Below are 14,029 nucleotides of genomic sequence, written 5' to 3'. Positions count from 1 at the left end.
TTGAATATATATATATATATAAACAAGATTTTATAGCAAAAACTGTATGACATGAGAATATTTCAGCAGCACACATAAAATCCTCACCTGACAACAGATCCATATGCTGGATACCGACCATTCAAGCCATTAATCATACTGGAGTGCTGGCTACGTAAGAACAACTCCTCATCTATATATCTCTTACTTTTTATAATATCGTTTCCAGCTGCAGATGGACAAACAAAGGAACTGATATGATCCGAAGCAGAAATTAACACGATTTTCCAGAGAAATTTGGACAAAACAAATTCTTTTCGTTAATAATCCAAAATAACAAGAATACGAGGTGAGCACCTACAATTCAAGATGTGGGTGATCTCTCCGAATTCATATAATTCGAGAGGGTAAGAAATCTCTTTCAAACCCTAAACCTAAGTCTCTCAATAACAATGTCATGCATCACCCCTAAAAATATTAGTGTTAATTATATTAAACAATAATAAATAACAAAAAACTAAATTACCCTTAGGCACAAAAAAGACAAAATCACCCTAGGCTAGGCATCGGCGTGACGGAACACTGTGATCCGTGTACATAAAATTAAAAATAAGGAAGATTTACATACATACCACTCAATTCTTATGTATCTACGTATCTAACACCTAAAATTTAATTTTTACATGCATACCCCACCTTACCACTGCATGAAAAGGTGTATTTCACTTCAGAAAAGTTAAAATGATGGTATTTTTATGTGATATGAAAGATTTGGGTGGTATAAATGTAGAAAAAGTAAAGTTTAGGTGTTCGATGTATAAATACATAAGAATTTGGTGGTAGGTAGGTAAATGCCTCTAAAAATAAAGATTATTCTGAAGAGCATTGTACCTTGGTTTCCCAGCAAGTGCAAGCTTCTTTCATGAAGAATTTTAAGAGAAAAAGCATATCCTTCCACCAGGACATTCACCTCAGACTCTGTTGCGCTGCAAAGCATGCCCCATCGAGCTTGAAGACTGCATTTATAATGTGAGATAAATCAAAGTTCACCGAACATCAAAATACCCATGAAAGCATTCATCTTCCAAACAATATGTTAACGTTCAGACAAATTGGATTACATGTTACTACCTTTCGCAAATTTTTAGCAGGAAAGCGACTTTAGTCTTCTCAATGACCGCAGCATCCGATGGCCAGTTCCCAGATCCCTCTAACTAAATGATAAATCAAACCATTAAAAATGTACCCACTACAAATAACATGTCAAAGACAATGCTTTTGAGGAATTGGGAAAACGATTTGAAATAAAGGAGATAACTATTCTTTGAAATTATTGAAATTTCTTTAGATTAGAAAAACAATAATAAATTGCAGTTCATAACTTTTCTGGAGGTTTTCAAAAGAACAACATTCCATAAAGAAAACATTAGACTAGAAATTACCTGAATCATAACGGTGAGTGGTTTGATACAAGTAGTAGTAAATTTTGGTAATGTCTTGGCAATACCCTTCTCATAAATAAGTGGATGAGGTTCAGGAGGAAACACAGCCGATTGCCTGAAAGCTGCACATGTGCTGCCTCTATAAAAATTTTAATATGAGTATATGAAATGCAAAAAGATTGAAAACTCTAGAAATTCATCATCAATATTACTATAAACCTCTCTAAAACTCTTTAAAATCAGATTTATGAATTCTTATTCCATTCATTCTGTTTGAGCGTCCATTGACATCTTAAAAATATTGTGTATGAACTTCTCAACAACTTTACCCTATTTACCTTAAGACTACCCTTACTCCCATCAAAACTATCCAATAGATGGATATTGTACCCTCTGTTGTGCATATCAAAATGACGCAAGTCCATTTTTCATGACTTATTTTCAATGAATAATCCTCCCATTATCCCTTAACGCAATTATTACTCAATATAACTTCGCCAGTTTGTCTCATATCCATCTAAAGATTCGCTATAACATGTTATCAGTGACTTCTTTGACTTCCTTTACTGCTCAACTCAGACCCATAAAATACAAACCACTTCAATACAACTTAAAATTTTGAAAATTCTTAAATAGTAAAGTGCCAAAATAGTCCCCTGAGTATGTAAATGGGGTTCTTATAGTCCCAGGGTTTATAAAAATGCTAAATTAGTCCTCAAATTGTTTTAATGAGAGCTAAACCAGTCCTTACAGAAGATTATTTCAACCAATATTAAAAGAGCCCGCACCTAAATTGACACTTTTCTCATTCCTAAAGTTAATGCAATAAACAATAAGTTCTAACTAATACAACATGTTTCTTAGAAGTTTATAGAATAGAAGCATCTTTCTTCAAAGAGTCTTCTTTGCTCAAGTTGAAAGCTCTGGTAATCTTGCACACGAAAGAGCTAAAATTGTTTTTAAAATGAATGATTCACATTCAGTAGAGCATTATGATATACAACCCCAAAGACAATGAAAAAAAAACCATCAACAGATTTAGCAATATAAATCTGGTAAAAAAGGGCATTTATAAGGATCATAAACTAGCATAATTTGGTGATTATACCAATATATTGACAGAGCCATCTGTTTTATGGCAGGAGGAATGTAGGTTAAAACTCATTGACTCCATGCGGGCGTGTGCACCAAAAAAAAAAAAAAAAAAAAAAGGACACGCATCTTCCAACTTCCATAATATAGTTTGAAGTTGGTTTATTATAAACAATACAAAATGGGACAAAAACATAAAATTGGGTCATGATAAACACATATACACAAAGATGGCCTTTGAACACTAAGATGTAATACAATTTACAATGTTAACGAAGGAGTTTTTCCTTGTTAAGTGTGAGAAGGAACTTGCCTGCGTCCAGTGGCTGTACACTTGAGATTCTCAAAGGAACATCTTCTAAAAGACGCAAGCGCTTTGACAAAGTCTCAAATGCTTCCAATAAACTGGTAGAGGATGATATAGGATCTGACAAAGTAAAACCATCGCAAATATGAAAAGAAGAATGGCAACATATCTAAAAAAAATTATTGCTAAACAATCTAACCTTTACCACCCAGATGAAGACTGAAATCAAGCTGATCCACCACATATAGAATATCTTCTTTTGGCAAAATAAAATGTTTAGAAATAACATATTCAGTAATTCTTTTCATGATGAGGTGTCTCTGCCAAGGTGCACACTCCCATACTGTAAGCAGGCATTACAGTAAGTACTTTATAGTCCAGTTTCAAAGGGGAATAAACACCTTGTTTAGGCTGAGTTCAATTACCTGTGCTTTCAGCAATTGTTCCATCCTTAAATCTTCTCAATTCTGCCTTTTCACCCCAAAATTTCCTAAAGTTAGCAGCCTGAACAAATATAAAGATACTTTTAGCATTTCAAAGAAAAAAATTTAGCTGCAGATAATGATTTTAAAGACAAAAAAAAAAGAAAAAATATAACCTCCTCTTTGTTCTCAGCATGCGGACCAATATCAACAACACGAAAACACTTTTCTTCAGAGTTCAACAAAAAGCCAACAAGCATTGGTTCTTTACCAAAATTTTCAAAACCCTACACGGATGATGCATCTTATCATCCAGATTTAAGATAATCAAGAGTTTAATTTGAATTGGATTAGGTAGCAGAGATATTCAACCTCTTTTATACTCCAATTAGAAGGAGCACTTCCCCAAATCACACGGATTAATTTAGCTCTATCACTCAATCCCTGTTGCAGAACGGACTGCACATGCTTTTCAACTAGTCCCCAACGTTCATCATCCAAGCAAAAATCAAATGAATTGACTATAGAGTTTCCTTTAAAGTTTATTCTGCAGTAAACTTGAAAGTCAGAAAATTATTGAGTTGATAATGAAGAATGAACCAGTAATTATAGTAATAAGGGAGGAGCATTTAAAAACGTACCATCTAATTCTTATGTATTTACATATCTAAGAACTAAATTTTACTTTTTACATTTCTAACTCCCAAACCTTTCATATCTCATAAAAAATACTACTATTTTAACTTTAAAAAAAAGTGAAATATACCTTTTCATTCAGAGGGAAGGTGACACAGATAGATAGATAGATAGATAGATAATTTGAAGTTTAGGTGTAAGATATATAAATACATAAGAATGAAGTCTACGTACTGCCATGTCATGGCCAAGAGATGTTTGTTTGATTCAACAGGATTTATAATTGCATAACTCATGTATTCAAAATTCTTCTTTGTAACAAGAGTACCTTAAACAAGCATCAAATTTAGCCGCAAAGTCAACCTTGGTCATGAAAATCTCTTCAAATTCACCACCTCTACATTTGTCAATGCAATTAACTGTCCAAGCAGCCTCATCTTGAAGCTTTGACAGTTGGAAGAATACAAGCAAAAAAAATCAAAATTGAAAAAAATAAAATTATGGAAAGTGTTGCATTTGCGTACAAAAATGAAAATAAAAATTAATTTAGCAAGGAACGAATATGCATACCTCAGCAAACGCTGTTTTAGTCAGGCAGAACAGCAAGTTAGCATGGCCAGTTGCATCGTACAGAACAGTAGGAAATGCTTTAAGCCAATTCATCATCTCCTGAAATGCATTAACAATTAGAACAGTTTGAATGCATCAAAGAAAAAATTTTCTACATTTATAAAATTACCAAATAAATCTATTTTGCAAAAAAAACTCTTAAATTTCATTCTTAAAGCTTTAGTTATCTCACAAGCAAATCTAAGTTAGATAGTAAATTTTAATCAGACGAGCTATGTTTGTAAATAAAGAAAATTTTGATGACAATAAATATATATAAAAATTGTTAACATCTATAATAATAGAGAAAACTCAAGCATCAAAATGACTGACCTCATTGGATGGCTTGGACTGAGTTAAAGGCCGAAGAGAGAGGCCCTTTGCCAACAGATTTGAAGCTGCAAAAAAAGTGTGTATGCATCAAAGCAAAGTTTAGAGTAATGGGCTATAAATTATCAGAGAACTGTAGTTAGGTCTCAAGGAAAGAACCAAAATGGTCTACCATGCTCAATGCGATAAAAACACATTCATGCAAAGTCAAAAAAAGTTTTTGATCACAAAAAGCGGTTGAAGAATGGGACTAAAGCAAGTAAGGGTGTGATTTAATCAATAATGCATTAGGAACTATGTCTATGATCCAAGGAACTCCTAGAAACTATTTTAGCACTTCAGAGCATAAAAATGGATTTAACTAAACCTTTTTTATGAAATAAAATTTGGAAGGTTCAAACTACTTTTAGAGTTCGTTTGGTGCATCTGCAATTAGTTGCAAAAGCTATTTAGAATAATTATAAGGAAAATAAATTTTTGAAAGCTCTTTGAGTGTTACAGACTTTACCCTTTTAAGAAAGCTTTTAAATTGGTTATCATATTCTAGCAAACCTGATTGCAAAAAGTTTTTCTTCATAGAAATTTTTAAAAAATAAGAACAAAGTTCTAGATGATCACGACTGATGGTTACTTGGCTTGTGAGAAAGCCACCCAAAAAAGTATAAATAGATGAAATTTATACTTTTTGCAAAGTTCTAGATGATCACGACTGATGGTTACTTGGAAAGTAAAATTGTGAGAAAGCCACCCAAAAAAGACTCAATAAAATCATACATTAAAAAGGACACTAAAATAGGAAGAAATAATTAAAACATCAAAGCTATGTCATATAAGAAATTATAGTTATTATTGCCTTATAAGAGTTTAAGGACAATGAACACCACCAACAATCATATAAACAAGTGAATGCTTCTAATAATATGCATAATTTTTCCTGTGTTGCATTGATAATGAGGATAACCCTAAAAAATCAACTAACGATAAACATGGTTATTACTTGTACTTGATTTTCTAGAAAATAAATACTATGGTGTACAACAAAATGTCAACTCTGTAACACATCTTAAAACGTGCACTTTACCAAGATGCGCTATATATATATATATTATTATTATTATTTTTGCACGTGCATGCATAATGTGTTGTGTGAAGCTTTGATAGCAAGGCTTCAATAACCATCTCGTAGTGATATGGTGCAGCATGAAATGATCAAGATGACCTCCATAGGCTTTTTAGTTGATGGTAACCCATCCTCCGCCATAGCTCTTTCCGGTAGCTTAGTAAACTTCAGAGGTCTTTTGATCACCTATTTTTTTTGGTGTTTTATTGTGATTTTCATGCATTTTGATTCTGTACTATGTGAAAAGTACTTTAATAAATTATAATGGAAACCGCAGGTTTCAAGCAACTTCAACAATCATACAATTCAGTTAGAAGGAAAGTAGAGGCGAAGGTCAGGTCTAAAAAAAAGTGAAAATATTAGGCACTTAAACTGCATCAGCCCTAAACTCTATATTGCTATTAAAAAGTTCAATTTCACTCAGATATAATCCCAACACTTTAAAAAAAGAAAAACTAAATGCCTCCATTAAATAAAAATATGAGCTGCTTTCTTTTTTTTTTCAAGATAGATTCAAGATTCTGATGGTTCAGAACAAAAAGAAAAATATAATTCACTGGAGACATACCTGATTTGGTGTCAAACTGCAACTTTATATAACAATTAACAAATACATATTGCAGCTTTATTATCCCAATCTTCTGTCCCCAATTCCAATACACTTCCTTCTCCTTTAACCCAAGCGTTTACCCATCCATGCATCTTAATCCCCATCCTACTCTCCTATTCTACCTTCAATTGCTGTGGCCGTCAATTGATCAAGGAAGAAGTCACATATCCGGTTTGAAGTCCAAGAAATTCATCTATCAAAGTCTAGATATCGGAAATTACCTTCAAAGAACTAGAAGCAGGATGGTTATACAAAAGTATAGTACTATTAATCTTGAGAATTTTATTTAAGCAATGTTAGTTAGATTTCCTGGTTGTGCACAAGAAAAAATGCTAATTCACAGTTATTCCTACAACGATCTTAGGGCCCGTTTGGTGCAGCTTAAAACTGAATTTGGCGTTTTGAAAACATCGGCCTGACGTTTGAATCGCGAGTTTGTTCGACAAATTTGAAAACTTTGTTTTATGTTTATATTAGTGCGGCTTGCGAGATCGACCTCGCAGCCCGCATTTTCCCATCTATGTTCGAGGATCCAATTCCTCCCGTGCCCCTCTCCTTCACTCGACTGCAGTTGCCTAGGTCTGTTCTCCCTCACCTCTCCCCCTCACCACTCCCTCGGTTACTCCTATAGAGCCGGCGCAGTTGATTCTCCTCTGTGCGGAAAGCTCCACTAAATTTGCGGCTTGTAGAGAAAGAGAAGGATACGTGACGGAAGCTTTCTAGGGTTAGACATCGGCGGAACCAGCAACTTGCAAAGGAGAAGAAGAATTTGTAACATAACTCGTTTGGAAACAGCATTGACGGGACTGGCAGGGTGCGAGTTAAAATTCCAAACAATTGTTAGGATTTATTAAGTGCATCTTCCATTTTTACTGTTTGGTAATATTTAACTTAAATCTTGATTAAATCTTGTTTAAAAGTTGCTACCAATCTGGCCCATATGGTTTTCGGTTTTAGATTCAGCTTTTTTCCCTGTTTTGTGATTGTTTGGTGAGTTAGAGAGAGGATGAGGAAAGCTGCAAGATGGGTTGATGGATGTTAAATTGGTGCTGGTGCTAGAACTATTAGGAAGTAATGTCTGGAAAGTATTGGGTTGGAAGGAGAAGGATTGCTTGCGTTTGGATGCTTTAGTGATTATCTTTTATTTATTTATTAAAATTGATTACATTGTTCTTTGATTGAGAGGGCTTTTGTGGCGTGTATCAATTTTTTTATCGTTATGAAGTGATTTTTTTGCTTTTAAATTATCAAATATATAGATATGGCAGTTTTGTTACAAACAACACTACTGCATAGGGGAAAAATTGTGATTTATACAGAAACAATTGTAAATTAGATGTTTTCTGAACGCACAAATCAAGCAGTTAGTTAGCTTATCCGCATCAGCTGCGGATAAGCAGTTTATCTGGATCAGCTGCTTATCAGCAGATTATCGATAAGTTGAAGCTGCCCCAAACATACCCTTAATTTCATTTCAAAAACATATTTTGGTTAATACTAGTTCAAACTTTATATGTAATAGTGATTATAAATACAAGGTTTTTACACTTTTGTAATGCCAATGACCAAGAGATCATGCCTTGATTTGGTCTTTTAACACTCAAATGAATTTGTCATATAAAGGTACATGAAAAATTACACCACTGTTTCGTTGATCCATCTTAACATTCTCATTTCTATCAAACTCAATATAGACACCAATAACCTTTTACAACCAGACATTTGAATCCATATAGCATAGACAACCTAATTCAGATTTCATAAGATTGCCTTCAAAATATCCTCTTATCACACAGAAGTCCAAAAATAGTATATATTAATAGAACCTTATTTCCTAATAGAATTGAATGATAATAGTTAATTGGATGCTTACTAAATCACATATTACACACTCAATATTTGTTATGTTGATTTTAAAACATGCATCTTCGCAGCATATCTCCTAATTTCTTTATATTTTCACTATTTTTTGTGAAAATGAAAATCTTACCAACTAGAACTAGATCATCAACAAAAGGCATAATATCAAAGCAACTCACATTAACAATCTTTGTAAGCATCTCCATAACAAATGCAAGAAACCATGAAATAAACATTGATCTAAGAACACTGACAAAGACACAACATAACATGATTGAAAAAAATGGACAAAACACGACATGGGCATGTATTCATATTTAATTAATCATATAAAATATATTTTTTATTATTCTTTATTAAATAAATCACAAAACAAAGTATGTTTTAACATTACAAATTTGACTTATATTGTGAAATTTCATGGTTATAAAGATTAATGTTCAAAATTAGACATAATATGTTTCAAAACAATTCCTCCAACTTATCTAATTAAATTTAAAAAATTCTACGATCACACCTTATTTAAATAACTAAGTTAAATTTAAATTATAGAATTAGAATAAGTATAGATTTACAAGTATTAACTCATTAAAGAATAAAAAAAATTATAAATTAACACTTACGAAACTAAGGCAGCTTTGACTCCACTTGACTTCGAATAATAGAAGCTAAACGCAAGCATAACAAAGTTCATTGAGTATTTGGATCGACTTCAACAAACAAGTTTCACTCCTCAAGTTGTGACAAAGAAGCTTAAGGCTTCCGCTTTAGCGGGTGCAATCTCGAATTTAATGAACAAAAAGGAACTACAATGCTCGGCTTCTACGGATGAAGGATGAACCTTTGGCACTCATCTTTAACAAACAAAGAGGAAACTATTGATGCTTGGCTTTGAAGAGTATTGTATGCATCTTTGATGCTCAATTTTGATGAATAATAAAGGGTGCTTTGATATGATGAGAGAGTATGCAGCGTCGACTATGAGATATAATTACGGTTATACGTTATAATTTTCTACTTCTCGTGTCTTGTTTTCCCCAAATCGTTTGAGCTCATGTTTCATATGGTGTCGAGTCATGTTCCGAAAGTGTTCAGGCTCGAAAAAAATTCAGACCCATATTTTGTAGCATCGAACGAGTGTCGGAGCGTTTCAGGCAAGTGTTTGCGTCTAATACGTGTCCGACACAAGCACGACACATTTTTAAAAATGTGGTACTACATAGATATTGATCCAAGCTAAAATTGTTGATGTTAACGTCAACCCGCAACTTTTAAAATAATCAACTCGATAATGATTGCCACCAACTGATAAGACAGCTGAGTAACGCAAATTCTGAACGCTTTAATTATTTCAATAAACTTAGGTGTCGGTGAAAATCATAGGTCGGCTCTCAAGGCTGCCTCATGAATAGCAATATACCTCGAAGTAGAAGAAATGCTTGGTCGGCTGAAGTCTGCAATAAGACTACCATATCATTCGAGAAGTAATACTTCTTTCAAAATAAAATAAACTTAAGACGTGCCTTAATAAAAACTTACAATCGTTAAAAATTTATGAATCATTCCATAATAACTAATAATAATATTCAAATGTTTCATCAAATATTGCTTAAATAACGTCAATATATTTAAGACGAGTCCTTTTTCCTTGCACACCAAATCAATCTTATAGTATTCAATGATAAGCCTTTTAAATATCAGTTAAAATCATATGATGATCATTTCTTTGTTCATTATGCTTCTTTATTAATAGTATCGACCTGGAAATACTGTCCATAAAAAGTTTTCCAATAATGAAACCAATGTGGATCTCTAAATTTAAAATAACTTTTTAAGCCTACGTTCCATTACTCGCTTCCGTCATGCTATTATATGACTCAAAAGTTAGTTCCTAAATAGTTACACAAATATGGCTTTTCAACTTAATAATAGTTCAAAAATAATTATAATAGGCATACATCAACATCTAAACATCTCACAATAAGCGTGTGTTCTTTGTTATAATTAAAGTGTCCAAATCATTATCTATATGAATGTCAAAGATTTCATCAAATTAATATAATAGGAGAAAAAATTCTAGTAGCCCGCATGTATGATAAAGAACAAAACTACAAAAACAAGAAGAACATTTATAAGAATATGTCAAGAATTACGACCTACATCCCGAGCTAAGAAAACACAGAATTCCACTATCAAGGAATATGAAGTAAGGGTAATAACAAATAATCTAAATCATCTTCCTCAAGAAAAGTGAGAAAGTGAGGTCAAGTTCTCACCAGTTTTTTTCATTATTATTTTTTTTATGAGAAAACCAACGAGAAGATAACAAAAATTCCTTTTTTCCCATCAAATCTCCAACCAAACAAGAAACAATGAATGCTCCGTCAATTTTCCTTATCCTCCACCCTACAACAATTACAAATCATTACTAAACTAGCACTCTATTTGTTCTCCTCTCAAGAAGTCTCATGCCTAAACCCCTCAATCAACATAGCTCACCTTTTTTTTTTATATTGCACATGAGGCTAAACAACGTAATTATGGGAAAAGCGGATGAGAATGAGGGTTTAAAGAGTACTTAACAAATTTTCCTTTACAATTTGATAAATTTAATTGTTAAGGTAGAGCTCCAAACAATAATAGTTCCCTGTGCATATTTTTAGAACTAGTTTAGATGTACAACGACCATGCTAACCTTAAAACATATTTTTCAAGTATAAAGAACTCAAGGTTTGTAATATCAAAGCAAAATATTAGGATATTAGTGTCAAAATAATTAAAAAAAAATCAAAATCAACTCACTTACTGCTAAATTTGTTGTTCAAGAATACTTGGCATATGTCTATATGAAGCCAAAGTGTTGACATAAGCAGAAAATAAATTTAAAGATATAGAACCAAATTTTAAACATGTTTAACAGAGTTAGGAGGGAAAGTTTAATTTCTCACAATCCCTAAAAATAACAAATGCTAATTCATAGTTAAAGCTGAAGTTGAGGTGAAATTAAGAAAAAAAGTAGTTAATTACTAGTTACATTCTAGAATTAAAAATGTTTATTGCTTCGCACAAAATACTGTAAAATTCCTAACAAAGAGCAGTAATTCACCAAAAAAACAAAACCGAAACAGACTTTGGAAAACCACAATCAATTAAGACATCATAAAAAAATGTGATTCTAAGAAAAAGATCATACATATAAACTTCAAGGTGACACGAAATATCAGCATGGCCTTCATTGACTTGTTGATATGATTTCCTCCAGGCCCACCTGCTAGGTAGGACAAGATGATGGATATCAAGTACCCATTTAAGCAATCATGTGTGTAAATTGAAGTTCTATTCCGAGCCCAGACCTGAATTATCAAGGAGAATGCTTTTAAATATTTAATTAAATAACAATGCAAAGTTTAATCTCAATTAAAATAGAAAAGGCAGTTTGTATCAAAGAAACCGAGCTTTAGAATGCATTTTGCAGTTTGATAAGAATCTTAAATGGATAGAAATTATGAATTCAAAAGAATATGTAAAAAAAAAAAAAGCATGCTAAAGTGCTCCAAGATCGTACTTTAAGCAACAACAAAGCATCGCCCAAACTGTTCCATCCATTAAAAGTGTTCTTCACAAAGTCTGCATTTTCTTCCATAAACATGTCCTCTAGTATGCTGCTGTTGTAATATGGTGTAGCTCTAGAAGTGTCACCTTACAAAAAGCAAGCATTGTTATCCAAAAGCAGAAGAACAGAGTATTTAACAAAATAAAAATTTAAAGTTTGCTAAAATTCCAAATGGCAATAAACTGCTTCAAATTTGAAGCTTCTTACTTTGATTAAATGCACGAACATTATTTCGTGAAATGGACAACCTTGAGCCATCGAACACAGAAGAGGCAGTAGGTATTATCCTTATGAAAAACTCAGAGAGCTCCGCATGTTTTATAACTACATAGCCATTTGATTAGTGAGTTCTCGGCCCAGAATCAAAGGTTGATGATTTGCAACAAAACATGATCAAAATGACAGAAAGATAACAAACGCCATTGTTAGCTATAATAATTAAGGAAGCCAGAACTATGTAAATGAAAACCTGGATACAAATGAATAACAGGCTTCCTTGCCTCGTTCCGGAAAGTTCGCCATTCAATCTTCCGAACCAGAGGAGACGACTTCAAACTTTTCTCAACCACGCACAGATAAATGCACCTCTTAGCATGATATCTGTAGTTCAAGTAGTCCTTCTCATGGAAGCACTCCTGAAATTCAAGGAAAAAATAAACTTTAAACAATTCTTCGCAAAGAAGAACAAGGAGGTAAATAAAACGAAGAACAAAAAGAGAAGTATTATTGACCTTGGGCATACGGATTAATAAGTCGACGTTTACATCAGGCTTTGCAACGCATCCAATAGAGTAGCTGCCAGCGATCCGGATGGCTTCCGGGCTCTTGAAAATGAAGTTAACCTTATCGGAGGGCACACGTAGATCGCGGAGGAACCCGGCGGCGTATTCTGCGCGCGCTTCCTGAACGGGAATGTTGTTTATGTAGTCTATAATGGAAGACAAGGCGCGATCTATGGCATTGGAGGCCGACGGATCGAGCTGGAGGTCTTTCAAGAGCTCCCCAACTTTGAAATCCATGGACTCTGTCTCGGGCACCATAGCTGCTCCAAATTTCCTTCAAAGCTGTCGTTTTTTCACGCCGGTTACCGTCCTATTCAGTGAAGGCGATCCCCTCGTTGGCTTCCCAGCTAACCCTAATTGCGACTGTATCGCGAGGTGGTCATGCAGGCGATGGTTTTGGACGAAACCGGTAGTGGGCGAAGGGACATAGGCGAGGGTTTTGGGAACAAAGGGAGGGCGAGGGTTTACGGCAGGGTTTGGTTCATTAATTTAGTGGACTAATAATTAATAAACGATTAAGATATTATGAGATTAATTTTAGCTAAATAATTTATATTTGATATTTAATTGTTAATTAATAGAAGCCCATATTAAATTTTTATTTCTTCAAAAAAATTTATAAGTAATTATTAATTAATAATTACTAACAAATTAATTATTACTTTATAAATACTAATCTACTGTTTAATAAGTAGTTGTATTAGTAAAGTTTTTAGTAGCAATTAATTATTTTGTGAATATGTAGTTTTAGTTATCATAATTTGAAAATAAAATTTTTAATTAAATATATAATGTTTTAAAAATTCTTTCTTTATCATAATAATAAAATAATCAATATTTAATTATATTTTTTTATTCTAACAAATATAAAAACTTCTTAAACCTAGAAAAAATTTGTGAAACGATTTGTGACACAATTTAACTTAATTTATTAAATTGCCCAAAATTTACTAAATTTGAATTTAAAAGATTTACTAAACTTACTCAAGAGAAACCACAGCTATTGTCATGTATATTACTTAAAACTCACAATAATGATTAGGTCACTTTATGTTAGAATTTTAGGGCAGAGAAGCTTAAGAATCGACGTAAATTTAGAAAGAAACACAAAGATTTAATGAGGTTCATGTCTATATCCTCGGAAGTATAGCGGTGGTTTTTCCTTCAATTCAGAAAAAGAGTACAAGATCCAATTAAGGTTACAATATATATATATATATATATATA

General features: G+C 32.8%; 1 protein-coding gene across 3 annotated transcripts in view; it reads right to left on the bottom strand.

Annotated features, from left to right (window-relative positions):
• Positions 1-13,262, bottom strand: part of LOC110019061 (nucleolar protein 6) — a 47,874-nt gene extending 34,612 nt beyond the window's left edge. For 2 of the 3 annotated variants that reach the window (XM_020716595.1, XM_020716596.1), the window contains exons 1-17: positions 12,752-13,262; positions 12,490-12,655; positions 12,228-12,344; positions 11,973-12,106; positions 11,601-11,760; positions 4,821-4,885; positions 4,449-4,547; positions 4,207-4,322; positions 3,615-3,789; positions 3,419-3,529; positions 3,246-3,324; positions 3,020-3,163; positions 2,827-2,940; positions 1,422-1,543; positions 1,111-1,193; positions 871-995; positions 88-208 (exon numbers count right to left, since the gene is read on the bottom strand). In XM_020716595.1, the coding sequence (XP_020572254.1) occupies positions 88-208; positions 871-995; positions 1,111-1,193; positions 1,422-1,543; positions 2,827-2,940; positions 3,020-3,163; positions 3,246-3,324; positions 3,419-3,529; positions 3,615-3,789; positions 4,207-4,322; positions 4,449-4,547; positions 4,821-4,885; positions 11,601-11,760; positions 11,973-12,106; positions 12,228-12,344; positions 12,490-12,655; positions 12,752-13,060 (2,240 nt within the window). In that variant the 5' untranslated portion in view covers positions 13,061-13,262. Of the gene's footprint in view, positions 1-87; positions 209-870; positions 996-1,110; positions 1,194-1,421; positions 1,544-2,826; positions 2,941-3,019; positions 3,164-3,245; positions 3,325-3,418; positions 3,530-3,614; positions 3,790-4,206; positions 4,323-4,448; positions 4,548-4,820; positions 4,886-11,600; positions 11,761-11,972; positions 12,107-12,227; positions 12,345-12,489; positions 12,656-12,751 lie in introns of those variants that run through there. The other variant, XM_020716597.1, reaches the window with a different exon arrangement.
• Between the last annotated feature and the right edge of the window lie 767 nt (positions 13,263-14,029).

Source organism: Phalaenopsis equestris, unplaced genomic scaffold (assembly GCF_001263595.1).
Source record: "Phalaenopsis equestris unplaced genomic scaffold, ASM126359v1 Scaffold000041, whole genome shotgun sequence".
Lineage (NCBI taxonomy): Eukaryota > Viridiplantae > Streptophyta > Magnoliopsida > Asparagales > Orchidaceae > Phalaenopsis > Phalaenopsis equestris.
Note: the sequence above shows the minus strand (reverse complement) of the source record. Positions and strands in the feature narration are given on the sequence as shown.